Source organism: Chiloscyllium plagiosum, unplaced genomic scaffold (genome assembly GCF_037043375.1).
Source record: "Chiloscyllium plagiosum isolate Xiang-an unplaced genomic scaffold, Cpla_swu_hap1 HiC_scaffold_4, whole genome shotgun sequence".
NCBI classification, from domain to species: domain Eukaryota; kingdom Metazoa; phylum Chordata; class Chondrichthyes; order Orectolobiformes; family Hemiscylliidae; genus Chiloscyllium; species Chiloscyllium plagiosum.
Window position 1 is genome coordinate 140,162,833 of NW_028270142.1, and position 13,958 is coordinate 140,176,790.

Genomic DNA, 13,958 nt, shown 5'->3' on the forward strand with positions numbered 1-13,958 from the left:
AACATGACCTCCCAACTCCTGTACTCAATACTCTGACCAATAAAGGAAATCATACCAAACGCCTTCTTCATTATCCTATCTACCTGTGACTCCACTTTCAAGGAGCTATGAACCTGCACTCCAAGGTCTCTTTGTTCAGCAACATTCCCTAGGTCCTTACCATTAAGTGTATAAGTCCTGCTAAGATTTGCTTTCCCAAAATGCAGCAGCTCTCATTTATCTGAATTAAACTCCATCTGCCACTTCTCAGCCCATTGGTCCATCTGGTCCAGATCCTGTTGTAACCTGAGGTAACCCTCTTCGCTGTCCACTTCACCTCCAATTTTGGTGTCATCTGCAAATCTACTAACTGTACCTCTTATGCTCGCATCCAAATCATTTATGTAAATGACAAAAAGTAGAGGGCCCAGCACCGATCCTTGTGGCACTCCACTGGTCATAGGCCTCCAGTCTGAAAAACAACCCTCCACCACCACCCTCTGTCTTCTACCTTTGAGCTAGTTCTGTATCCACATGGCTAGTTCTCCCTGTATTCCATGAGATCTAACCTTGCTAATCAGTCTCCCATGGGGAACCTTGCCAAACCCCTTACTGAAGTCCATATAGATCACATCTACTGCCCTGTCCTCATCAATCTTCTTTATTACTTCATCAAAAAACTCAATCAAGTTTGTGAGACATAATTTCCCACGCACAAAGCCATGTTGACTATCCCGAATCAGTCCTTGCCTTTCCAAATACATGTACATCCTGTCCCTCAGGATTCCCTCCAACAACTTGCCCACCACTGAGGTCAGGCTCACTGGTCTATAGTTCCCTGGCTTGTCCTTACCACTCTTCTTAAACGATAGCCAACCTCCAGTCTTCTGGCACTTCACCTGTGACTATCGATGATACAAGTATCTCAGCAAGAGGCCCAGCAATCACTTATCTAGCTTCCCACAGAGTTCTTGGGTACACCTGATCAGGTCCTGGCGATTTATCCACCTTTAACCGTTTCAAGACATCCAGCACTTCCTCCTCTGTAATCTGGACATTTTGCAAGATGTCACCATCTATTTCCCTGTGGTCTATATCTTCCATATCCTTTTCCACAGTAAATACTGATGCAAAATATTCATTTAGTATCTCCCCTATTTTCTGTGGCTCCACACAAAGGCCACCTTGCTCATCTTTGAGGGGCCCTATTCTCTCCCTAGTTACCCTTTTGTCCTTAATATATTTGTAAAACCCCTTTGGATTCTGCTTAATTCTATTTGCCAAAGCTATCTCATGTCCCCGTTTTGCCCTTCTGATTTCCCTCTTAAGTATACTCCCACTTTCTTTATACTCTTCGAAGGATTCACTCGATCTATACTGTCTGTACCTGACATATGCTTCCTTCTTTTTCTTAACCAAACCCTCAATTTCTTTAGTCATCCAGCATTCCCTATAGTTACCAGCCTTCCCTTTCACCCTGACAGGAATATACTTTCTCTGGATTCTTGCTATCTCATTTCTGAAGGCTTCCCATTTTCCAGCCGTCCCTTTACCTGCAAACATCTGCCTCCAATCAGCTTTTGAAAGTTCTTGCCTAATACCGTCAAAATTGGCCTTTCTCCAATTTAGAACTTCAACTTTTAGATCTGGTCTATCCTTTTCCATTACTATTTTAAAACGAATAGAATTATGGTTGTTGGCCCCAAAGTGCTCCCCCACTGACACCTCAGTCACCTGCCCTGCCTTATTTCCCAGTAGGTCAAGTTTTGCACCTTCTCTAGTAGGTACGTCCACATACTGAATCAGAGAATTGTCTTGTACATACTTAAGAAATTCCTCTCCATCTAAACCAGAGTAATCCAGATATTACTACCCTTGAGGACCTCCTTTTTAAATTTCTACCTAACTCTCTGAAATCTCCCTTCAGAGTCTCAACCTTTTCCCTTCCAATGTCGTTGGTTCCAATGTGGACAATGACCTCCTGCTGGCCCCTCTCCCCCATGAGAACATTCTGCACCCTCTCTGAGACATCCTTGATCCTGGCACCAGGGAAACAACACACCATTCTGCTTTTTCTCTGCTGGCCACAGAAACATCTGTCTGTACCTCTGACTACAGAACCCCCTAACACATTTGATCTCTTGGAAGCCGACATACCCCTCATTGCATTAGAGCCAGTCTCAATACCAGAAACCTGGCTGTTCGTGCTACGTTCCCCTGAGAATCCGTCACCCCCTACATTTTCCAAAACAGCATACCTGTTTAAATTGGGTATATCCACAAAAGACTCCTGCTCTAGCTGCCTACCTCTCTTACCCTTCCTGGAGTTAACCCATCTATGTGACTGTATCTGAGACTTTTCCCCCCTTTCTGAAACTGCCATCCATCACATACTGTTGCTGTTGCAAATTCCTCATCGCTTCTATTAGTCTCTCCAACCAATCCATTTGATCTGGTAAGATTCACATCCAACAGCATTTATGGCAGATATAATCCCGCAGTAACCCTTAAACACTCTTTAAACTCCCACATCTGACAAGTACATATCACTGCAAAGGCCATTTTTGCTCCTTCACAATCTACAGACCCAGAAAATAACACTGTCATACTCGTCTACAAACACTGCCCCAGGTTAAATTAATAGCTATGGCTTATATTTTAAGTTTAATCAAGAGACTTATCTCCAAAAACATATAATCAAGAAAGAATCCACTGCACCCACTACTGCAGCCTTTCTCTTGGACAGACTTAAAACAACAATTAACTTATCTGATTCTGTGCTATGCACTTCGCCCAACAGTTCCTCCAAGATTAGTTGTGAATTTCACTGTTTGTTAATTTTCCCAGATGCACTCCGATGTCCAGCGATACACGAATTCAAACAGCAAAGGCACTAACTGTGTAGGTTTTTTCTCTCTCTCTCTCCTGCACTGTCCTCACCATGTGCTTCCTTAGTCTGCCCTTCTCCCTTTTAAATTGCTGTTGTTTTGACTTTTTTTTCCAAAGTTCCAAAACAATGCAACAGCATATAAAACAGTAATTGCTGCTCCTGGAATTCGAGGAAATCACCTCCAACACCTAAAATACCTCAAAAAGAGCAGCTCTTACATCCAGAAATTTTTCCCGTCCTCCATCTTGTATTACCCAGAATCCTTTAGATGGAAAAGGTGACAGAGTCGAGAGTGGGGTGCTGGAAAAGCACAGCAGGTCAGGCAGCATCCAAGGAGCAGGCGAATTGATGTGATGGACAGGTGAGGAGGGCGGTGCTGAGTTGGAGGTTTGAGACAGGGATAATGTCGGGGGAGAGGAAATGAGAAAACTGGTGAAATCCACATTGATCTCATGCAGTTGCAGGGTCCCAAGTCAGAATATGAGGCGTTCTTCCTCCAGGCGCCCTGTGGTAAGAGTTTGGCAATGGAGGAAGCCCAGGACCTGCATGTCCTTGGCAGAGGGGCAGTTGAAGTGTTCAGCCATGGGGTGGTGGAATTTGTTGGTGCAGGTGTCCCAGAGATGTTCTCTGAAATGATCCGCAAGTTGGCGTCCTGTCTCCCCGACGTAGAAGAGACCACATCAGGTGCAACGGATGCAGTAGCTGACATTGGTAGTACAGGTAAATTTCTGTCTGATGTGGAAGGAAATTTTAGGACCTTGGACGGAGGTGAGGGTGGAGGTTTGGGTTCAGGTTTTGCTCTTCCTGCGGTGGCCGGGGAAGGTTCCAGGTATGGGGTTTGGGCTGCTGGGGAGCGTGGATCTGAAGAGGGAACCGCGGAGGGAATAGTCGCTCCAGCCCATCCCTATCAGCGTTCCAAAGAGACTATTCGCTCTGTCACTCCCTTGTCAGATCCACACCCCTCAGCTTCCACGGGATCAATGTGGATATCCCAAGTTTCCTCATTTCCCCTCCCCCCACATTATCCCAGTCCCAAGTCTCCAACTCGGCGTTTCCCTCCTGACCTGTCCATCATCTTTCCCATCTATCTGCTCCACCCTCCTCCTAATTATCACCTTCTCACACACCTTCATCTACCTAGCGCATTCTCAGCTACCTCCCATTTATCTCTCAGCCCCCTGGCCCATAAGCTTCATTCCTAATGAAGGGCTTATGCCCCAAATGTCGATTTTCCTCCTTGGATTCTGCCTGACCTGCTGTGCTTTTCCAGCACCACACTCTCAAATGTGATCTTGTTGACTGGTGAGGCAGGCTCAAGTGACTAAATTCTGAGTTCTGAGGAAAGGGCACTCAACCTGAAATGTTAACTCTGACTTCTGTCCACAGATTCTGCCAGATCTGCTGAGCTTTTCTTGCAATTTCTATTTTTGTCTATGATTTTCAACATCTGCAAATCTTTTGGTTTTTATTCAAGGGGCTAAATGTCCTTCTGCTCCTAAGTCCTATAAGTCGTGTGTGAAAACTTTAAATTGGGGAAATTGATGTACAGTTTCTGTATTTAACAAGATTTTTTTTGACACACATGTAAAACCACATATATATTTGAGATGCCGCAATTTACAGGGAAACTGGAAGGGGAAATTAGGCCAGAAAGTGCTTTCTCAACTGGTTGGTTTTTGAGTCCTTATCTTTGAAGTGTGCCACTAGAGGGAGAAAATAGACAGTGGACTCAGACATTATCTGTACGTTGGAAATAGAAAGAAATCTGTAGATGAGGTACACTGTGCAATGCAATATACATGCATTAATAGCTCACCTAAAAGTACCATTGATATCACTTAATCAGCTCTCTGAAATGAAATTCAATCGAAACTACTGTTCATTGGATTTCTTCTGAATGTAATTAAATTCGTCCCTGCAGAATTTTGAGTAAAAGGTTAATGGAGGAATAAAGTGCTATGGGTTTGATCCCTTCCTAAACTGCTCAAATATTACTCTTGATAATTTAATGAAAATTTAGCAAGTCATTACAATGGAGCAGGTGAAGGAAAGAACTTCATCGTAGAGATAAAAAGGGAATAATTAAAGATCTTTGTTCTTTTACATTAAAGATGTGAGATTTCTATTTGCATTGTAAAGACAAAATAATGGTATATTTGATTTTATAATTTATTTCAAATAAAATAATTTTAGTGCAGACTATGGAGGGATATGGACCAAGAGCAGACAGAAGGGCTTAGTATAATTTGCCTTCATGTTCAGCACAACATCGTGGGCCAAAGGGTCATGGTTCTATGTTCTATATCACCCTTTATTAATAAGTCCATCATGGTATAATCACATTTTCGTCTTTTAAATTCTATTTTCCACCAGTACTTTATTTTTGTGTTTTATAGTTGAAGAACCTGAGCTTTGAAGAATTACAGATGCGCTTGAGTGCACTGGATCCAATGATGGAACGAGAAATTGAGGATCTGCGCCAAAGATACCAGGCTAAACGACAACCCATTTTGGATGCCATGGATGCCAAGAAACGAAGACAGCAGAACTTCTAGCTGAATTCAGACATCCACTTCTCATCCACTGAATATTCCCAACCTGTCGTGGGTAGCATGGCCTGTAATATATCTATGCTCTCAGTAATGCACCCTCTAACTTCGTTTTCTTGTGAGTGGGGGATTTTATGTCAGGTGGACAGAAATTAACTCCTTTTTTTTCCAGCCTCGTATACATCAAACTTTAAGGGGCCAACTTGTACTTGGTCTGAGCAGCAATTTTTGGGTTGTTATTAGGGCAGAATGAACATTGACCAGCAGACCAATCATAGAACCAAAAATACTTATATACTGCTAAAGGTGTATTGATTGTGATCCCACAGGTATTGAAGGAAACAGCTTTAATGTCAATTTACTGTATTGCCATTCTTCTTATCTGCACAGCTTAGAACGCTATGTTGATATTGTAAATCAGTCTGAAATTTCACAGTCTCAAATACAACAAAGATAGTAATATCACAATATTTATGACAAACACCAAATACCTGATGCATTGTATTGCTGATTAAATGGGGAGATAGTGGTTTGGTGCTGATTTCAATGGATTAGTAATCCAGAACCCCAGATCACTGCTCTGGGGACAAGAATTCAAATCCAACGATGGCAGGTGGAATTTGAATTTAATAAAATCTGAAGTAAAGAGCTGGCTTAATGGTGACCATGAAACTACTGTCAGTTGTTTAAAAACCCATCTGGTTCACTAATGTCCTTTTAAGGAAGGAAATCTGCCATCCTTCTTACCAAGGCTGGCCAACACGGGACTGCAGACCCAGAGAAATGTGGTAGACTCTTGACTGCTGTCTGGAAAATTCAGGAAAATAAATGCTGACCTTATGGATTAAAAAATTAACTGTTGGGGTATCAAGAAACCCTATTAAAAGTTTTTAAAGATTAAAACTTAACCTGAATAAGTAAGCTTGGTAATATTCTCTGGCTCCCCCAACAAATTTTTAAATGCACCATTAATTTGTTGAAGTGTGTCAATTTGTGTCAATCATAATTGTATAAAAACTGGATTTCTGCCAACTAACCTGCTTACCTCATGTCATACCTTTTTTGTTGCAAATAGTTCCACAATTTGCTTGAAGCTACTGCCATTTTATAATGTTTCAGAACACTACTGGAGTTCTGCTGCAGCCTGTTGCAGTCCATTTGATGTAGGTATACCCATAAGGTTATTAGGGAGTTCCTTCAGTCTCTGGATCAAAACCTGGAATTACCTCCCTCATAATGCGGTGAGTGCACTACACCAAATGGATTGCAGTGGTCCAAGAAGGTAGCATACCACCTACACAAGGGAATAAGGACTGGGCAATATGTGCTGATGCTATCAGCAAAGCCCACAACCCATGACTGAATGAAAAATGCTCTAAAGTGTACATAAGAACAAAACAGTATACTAATGTCTTTAAAGTTTCAGACCCTGGATGTATTGCACTTTTGAAATTGACTGCATAGGTCTACAGTAGAAAAATCACATTCCAAACCTATACAGATAGGTTGAACGGTCAAAACTGCCTGCCCATGTCAATGCAGCAGGTCATTATGCAGTGTGTCATCTCACTGCTGACAAGTCTTTGCTTAAAGTTGGCAGCGGTTTACCTCTTGTGACACAGTAGAGCCATTTCTTAGAGATAATGCTTCATATTATTGAATGTACCTGCACCTGTTTGTTAATATTAGACCAGAGAGACATGGATTGCTTCTTGCACTGTGATATGAATGTTTATTATTGTCTGCTGTCACTTCAAAGAGCATTTTAGTTCTGGTAATCTTGCTAGATCTCCTTTTCGTTTACTTTGATGTATAGGCCTGATGTGAGATATTTGCCTAGGTTTACTAATAAAAGTAGACTTTGATACACAAACACTTGAACACAAAACTAATACAGAGCAATTGGTAATATATTAATGGCTGCTACTGATTTACACAAGATGAAACATAATTCATTGCACGTCTTGACAGTGTTCAGAGATCAGATTCCCAGAACATGCACAAATGGTAAAGATTGTAGTTTATTTATTTCAGAAGTGAACACTAATTTCATTGGTGCACGTGAGTCCTTGAAGAAGTCAGTACATGCCAATTTTCTTGTTTTTATTAAATTTGATGCCTTATTTCTTTCTAGTCTCACTTTAGTGTGTGTATCGAGTTGAGCCATGTCATGGTAGCAGAAGGCTGTAAACAGATGTGCTGACTGGATTGACTTTGTCACCCTACAAATGGAACTTCCTGTGGTATAGATGCTCGACAGAAACGTAAGACATTTGTGCTGCATCAACAGATTTTTCTTACTGTACATTTAAGCAAATTTGGGACAGTAGCTTTCCTATTATTTATGCCTTAAAAGAGTTGTCATGACGTAAGCAAACAGGGTTCTATGAAGTTGCCTTTTAGCATAAACTTGGCATTTGATTGATGAGGATATTTTTCTCTGAGGGTCGTGAATTTGTCGAATTTGTTACTGCAGAGGGTTGTTGAGACTGGATCATTAAGTTTACTCAAGGTTGAGATAGGTAGGTTTTTAATCTGTAAGGGAATCAATGATTATGGGGAAAAGGTAGGCAGGTGGAGTTGAGGGTTGTCAGATCAATTGTGATCTCATTGAATGATGGAGCAGAGTCAATGGGCTGAATAGCCTACTTCTCCTACATGTTATTGTCTTCTGGACATTGAGTCCAAATCCCTATGCCATTTGGTAGTTTAGGTGATGGCCAAATAAACTCATTATAACTTTTATGAAAATTTAAAGATAATCTAAAGTTAACTTTCATTTATCCTTCAAAACTTGACAATTGCTTGTTCAGTGAACACAAACCATGAGTGGAACATTATCAACCTCATACATGACTAAACAACTGAGCTCCATAGGTGGACTCTGACACCTGTTATTCCACTTAGTAATGCTCAAATGATTTACCAAGGCACTGTTTGCCTTTATAATAGTGTGCATATATACCTGACATGTTAATTTTGTTAAAGGAGAAATTGATATGGCACTGGGTGCTTGAACTGGCCAAACGAGCTGACTTCAATTTTCCCTTTTAATAATAGAAAATAGCTATAGAAATTGGATAATCGATTTTTTTCTACTGTGTTATAATTAATACAATCTTTTAGTATAGATCTGTGAAAGATTTTCTCAATTATCTCTTGGCCTAGCAAATCAAGACTTAGATTTATTTAGCTGACGTAAGACCCAGCATTTGACTAACCTCTAAACTAATCCAATTACTGTAAACTCATAATTCTTGCTCTAATACAAAGATGTCTGCTGCAATGTTCTGGTTAAGTCCTATACAAGACCAAGGGATAGCACCTCATTTTCCAGTTAGACACTTTACTGTCTTCAGGATTCAACATTGACTTCTTAACATGGATGTGATCAGGGTCTAACACTTTGATGACAACCATCACCACCACTGAGGTAAAAACAATGACTGCAGATGCTGGAAACCAAATTCTGGATTCGTGGTGCTGGAAGAGCACAGCAGTTCAGGCAGCATCCAAGGAGCAGCGAAATCGACGTTTCGGGCAAAAGCCCTTCCTGATGAAGGACTTTTTCCCGAAACGTCAATTTCGCTGCTCCTTGGATGCTGCCTGAACTGCTGTGCTCTTCCAGCACCACTAATCCGGAATCCATTCACCACCACTGCCCCAACATGTCTTTTCTGTGTGAAATTGATCTCAGCAGAGCTGACCTATTTTCTGCCTAAAACATACCATATATCATCTTTACTGTCATTTGCCTTCTGCTCTGGGCTCCCAGCAGGATATTGATTGACTACATGAGTGTTTTAATGTGCATCATCCTGACAGATAGATGTGTTTTCTTCATAACTGAGCAGACAATACTGAATTAACTATACCAAAGATGGAGGCTTTTGTTCGTGTTCACAGGAAAGTCAGCCAAGTCTACATATGTCTTATTTATTATTCAGATTATAGTTTAAACTTTTAAAGCTCAAGAAACTTAAAGAAAGTTTTTTGATTGCAAGAATCACAATAAATTGCCAAATTGAAATAATTTCAGTGCCTCTTAAAGAGATTTGATTGACTGATGTATTTTATTTAAAGTTGAGACACGCTGAAGTGTGGTGCTGCTCAGAATCTCCAAAATGATATGCACTAAAGAACTATAATTACTGAGATTGGGGAAACTCAATCCAACATGAGAATGCAATTTGCACACCGGTCAGTCGAATACGTACCCAACAGCGCAGGGTATTCAGAAAGATGTAATCACTCACTATAAAAAGCCAAATGTGAACATTAAGAAAGTTTTGTAATGAAGGTTCAATTCAGAAAAAAAAAGTTACTGTCTGAATTCTCATTTATAAACTGGCACCTTAGAACAATATTAACAACAAGCAATGACATTGCAGCACTTAATGTTAAATTGGCCGCAGCACCTGTTAATCATTAAGATCTGAAAGTTGAGTTGTAAATAAACCTCTGAAGATCACATCTAAAATTGGAAGTGCTCCTTTTTTAGCATTAAATGTGATTGTGCTGCAGAATTATGTTCTACAGTTTATTTTTCAGAATGTGGTTTGTGCGACTTGTAATGAAAGATGCTTTCTCAGTAATTAACACCAACAATAAAGATTATGATGCTTTCAATTGTAACAGCTACCTTTATGGCTGTTATACTTAGGCATAACATTTTATTGATCAAGCAATACAGTGCTTTTCACATTGCTGATGGATTCATCACATTGATTTCATTTGTTTTTTTTTTATTGTCATATGTATCAAGATACAGTGAAAAGTATTGTTGTGCATGCTATACAGGCAAGTCATACCTTACATAAATACTTCAGGATAATAGATCTCCTCTTTAAGGGAATACTAAATGGATGTTATCATCATCAACATCATTGGTAGTCCCTCACTGATGAGGATGACTGTCTTCCATTCTCAAAGTGAGTCCATTGGTGGCTATACAGACTCTGCTACACTTAGGCAGAAGGTGGTCATGGAAAGGGGTGGGTGGGGCGTAGATGTGATGGTGCACGGTTTTTGCCTGGCTTCCACTTTTTCCAGTAAGTCTTGAGGTGTTCATCACAAGATGGATAGATGAGAAAGGATTACATGGATATGTTGTTAGGGTGTGATGAAGTAAGCTATGATGAGCCTCGTGTGGAGCATAAACACTGATATGTAGCTGTTAGGCCACATAACCTATTTCTGTTCTGTAAAGTAATTGTGATGGTGCAGTGTTCTGCCGCAGCCAGAATAACTCCTGTCCACACGCTTGCACTGTCTTTTGAATTTCTGTTCTGTTCTCATCAGACTGAAATCAGCAAACAGTTCAAAACAAAGTGGCAATTTCCAGTACAATACTTGTGTCTGTAAACACCTCAGATGAATGCAGATGTTTAGAGTTCCCAAAAAAATGAGAAAGTATTACTGATCCCAGTATCTGCAGATTTAATGTGTTAATTCTTCCTGGTGTTGGTGCATTTCATTTATCCTCCTATCCATTCCTAAATTCACTGACAATAAACAATTATAATCTATTGTCATCTGTTAAAAACTACTGCTGCTGACTTGAATTTTAAATGTATGTATTAGTGATGTTGTCAATCTTTCTTTGAATCTAAATGTTGAATTATTTAAAAAGAAAATTGTTGGGCCTGGCTTCTCTTATTTTTAATTGAAATGTTATATGCAATATTTTGAATTTTAAATGTTCAATTTCTTAATATGGGGCACTAACTTATTTTATGATGTTTAATTCCAATATGTCACAATAAAACAAATGAGTACCAACAGCAGTTGAGTGTTTTTGAATGTTTATGCTATGATCCCTATACAGAGATTCAATTTTTAAAAAGATACTTAAATATCCAGTGAATGATTAGAAGGATCATCCAAGATTTCACATCTTTAACTTATACCATATCAAACAAACTGTAAACAACATTGACTATTTTTATGGGCAACTTAAAGTTTGGACTAGAGAACAGTCCTTTTTTTTAATTTTTGAAAAATTCCCTGACATTGTTATACTTTACTATGAGTCTCAAGTGGACTTCATAATGAGAATTCCTGGAGGATACTAGCCAAAGCTAAGTGAAACTTCCAGCCCCATTTAAGTCCAAAAAGACTAATTTTCTCAATGTGACCATGAACTCGCACCCACATTCTGCATGATGAACAACAAGTGACTGGCTGCCTCTATTTCCTTATCCTGTCTGTGATTCTTACCAGCTATTTCTGTCAGGTTCAGTCTTAGAAAACCCAACCGACTGATGTAGACTTTTTTCCCTCTTAAAGCTGATCTCTGTGGCATAGTGTTTCATGTCGATCTTGTTTCCAGGTGGAAGTACTACTTATCTACAATGAATGGGAGTTTTTTTTCACTATCAGATATGTACAGTGAGAACTATGTACATTCTTAGAAGTTTAGTATATTTAATATCCATATGATCCTGAGGTCTGAGCATGGTTGATACTGGTGGCGGGCGATGGAGTTGTAAGGAGACTTTGGGCATGGTGTAGTGTTTATAGGAGGTGAGGAATAGAGGCCTGTACTGTCTCAAAATCATCTTAAACAACTGGAACAAAGCTCCAGAGATCCAAGGCAGCCTTATAAATAGGAGAAAGTGAAGACTGCAGATGTTGGAGATCAGAGTTCAGAATGTGATGCTGGACAAGCACAGCAGGTCAGGCAGCATCCAAGGTGTAGGAGAATCGACGTTGGGATTCCTGATGAAGAGCTTATGCCTGAAATATCGGGTCTTATTAATAGTCAAAAAGTGTGGTGCTGGAAAAGAACAGCAGGCCAGGCAGCATCCAATGAGCAGGAGAGTCGAAGTTTCAGGCATAAGCCCTTCATCAGGAATGTGGAGAGGGGTGCCCAAGGAGGCTGAGAGATAAATGAGGCAGACGGCTGAGGGGGAAGGTGGCTTGGAAGGTGATAGGTAGATGAAGTTGGGTATGATGATAATAGGTCGGAGCAGATAGGTGGAAGGAAGATGGACAGGTAGGACATTTCAAGAGGGCAGTGCCGGGTTGGGTCTAGGATAAGGTGTGGGCAGGGGAAATTAGGAAACTGGTGAAATTGACATTGATGCTGTGTGGTTGGAGGATCCCAAGGCAGAAGATGAGGTGTTCTTCCTCCAGGCGTCAGGTGGCTAGGATTTGGCGGTGGAGGAGGCCCAGGACTTTGGGTATGACTATATTGAATGGCAAGGCAGCCACTTTGTCTCTTCTTGCTCCAGTTTCTTATGGCCTTATGGCCAAATGTTGTTTTATAAAGAGCGTGTTTAATGTGATGTAAAAACAAGCTTGAAAAACAACAGAGAGACAAAACAATTCAAGAGAAAACTCAGCAGGTCTGGCAGCATCTGTGGAGAAAGAAACATTAATGCCTCAAGACCAATGATTCCTCTTTGGAACTGAGGGGAGAGGAGGAAATTTGATGGGATTTATGCTGTTGGAAAAGAGGGGAGGATCAGGTGAAATACAAGGAAAAGTATGGAATTTGGTTAGTAGGTGGAGCCAAATATCAACAATATTTGGGAACAGAAGTTAGAAAGAATTGTAAAGTTGATAAAACTATGTATTGGTTCAGAATAGGTGTTAACAACAGAATGAAGATCAGCTGTGGCTGGGCTTGGGGGGTGTGGAGGTCAGGAGGGGGTGTAATGGGGTTGGTGATATGTTCTCAGTTTAGGATAAAGGCTAACGTCTCAGGTGCACCATTGTAGAAAGCATAATCAGAATGAATGACGTGGAGACCACAAAACAGGAATAGAGTCCTTACAAGAAACAGGGTGTGAGGGGGTGACGTTAAGATAGCTGTGATGGTTGGTCAGCTTGGAATGAATATTCATGAGCAGCCAGTTCCCAACACTGGACCCAGAGAAAGTCGAGGATGTGAAGGCTCTAAGAGGCTCAGGTGAGGGTGAGAGGAGAGTGGAAATTGGAAACAAAATTGATTTATCCTGATCCAGTGAAATTTTGTCTCTTTTCAGACTCAAAACATTAATTCTGTTTCTCTTTCCACAGATGTTGCCAGATCTAGGAGGTGTCTCCAACACTTGGCTTTTGTTTCAGGTTTCCATTATCTGCAGTATTTTATTTTAATTAAAGATGTTAGATTTGTTTTCCCTTTGCTTTTGTGAATTGACTTTATAATTTAGCTCAAACTTACAGATGTTGTATTTCTGTTTTAGCTCCCTTCTGCAATATTTCTTTATTTTATCTTTATCTATGTTCTTATTCTTTTCAATATTTTGTACTTCCAGTAATAAGTCATTGGCAATTGTGACATACTGTCAACAATAATAAATATTCCTGATGAAGGGCTTACCCTCAAACATTGATTCTCCTCCTCCTTGGATGCTGCCTGGCCTGCTGTGCTTTTCCAGCACCATACTCTCAACAATAATAAATAACATGCTTGTAGTAGCTGCTGAGATTCTGGTGTCTGACACCATGTGACCACATGTAAAATATTTCCACCCAAATACACTGAGCGAGTAGCCAGTTCCCTAAAGTTACTATCTGCTGAAGTGCTTGGA

At 40.3% G+C, this 13,958-nt stretch overlaps 1 protein-coding gene across 3 annotated transcripts in view; it reads left to right on the forward strand.

Moving 5' to 3' along the window:
- Positions 1–13,747, forward strand: part of stk3 (serine/threonine kinase 3 (STE20 homolog, yeast)) — a 449,830-nt gene extending 436,083 nt beyond the window's left edge. For 2 of the 3 annotated variants that reach the window (XM_043687660.2, XM_043687663.2), the window contains one exon: positions 5,266–8,929. In XM_043687660.2, coding sequence (XP_043543595.2) covers positions 5,266–5,424 — 159 coding nt within the window. In that variant the 3' untranslated portion in view covers positions 5,425–8,929. Of the gene's footprint in view, positions 1–5,265; positions 8,930–13,443 lie in introns of those variants that run through there. The other variant, XR_006311343.2, reaches the window with a different exon arrangement.
- Positions 13,748–13,958: the final 211 nt, after the last annotated feature.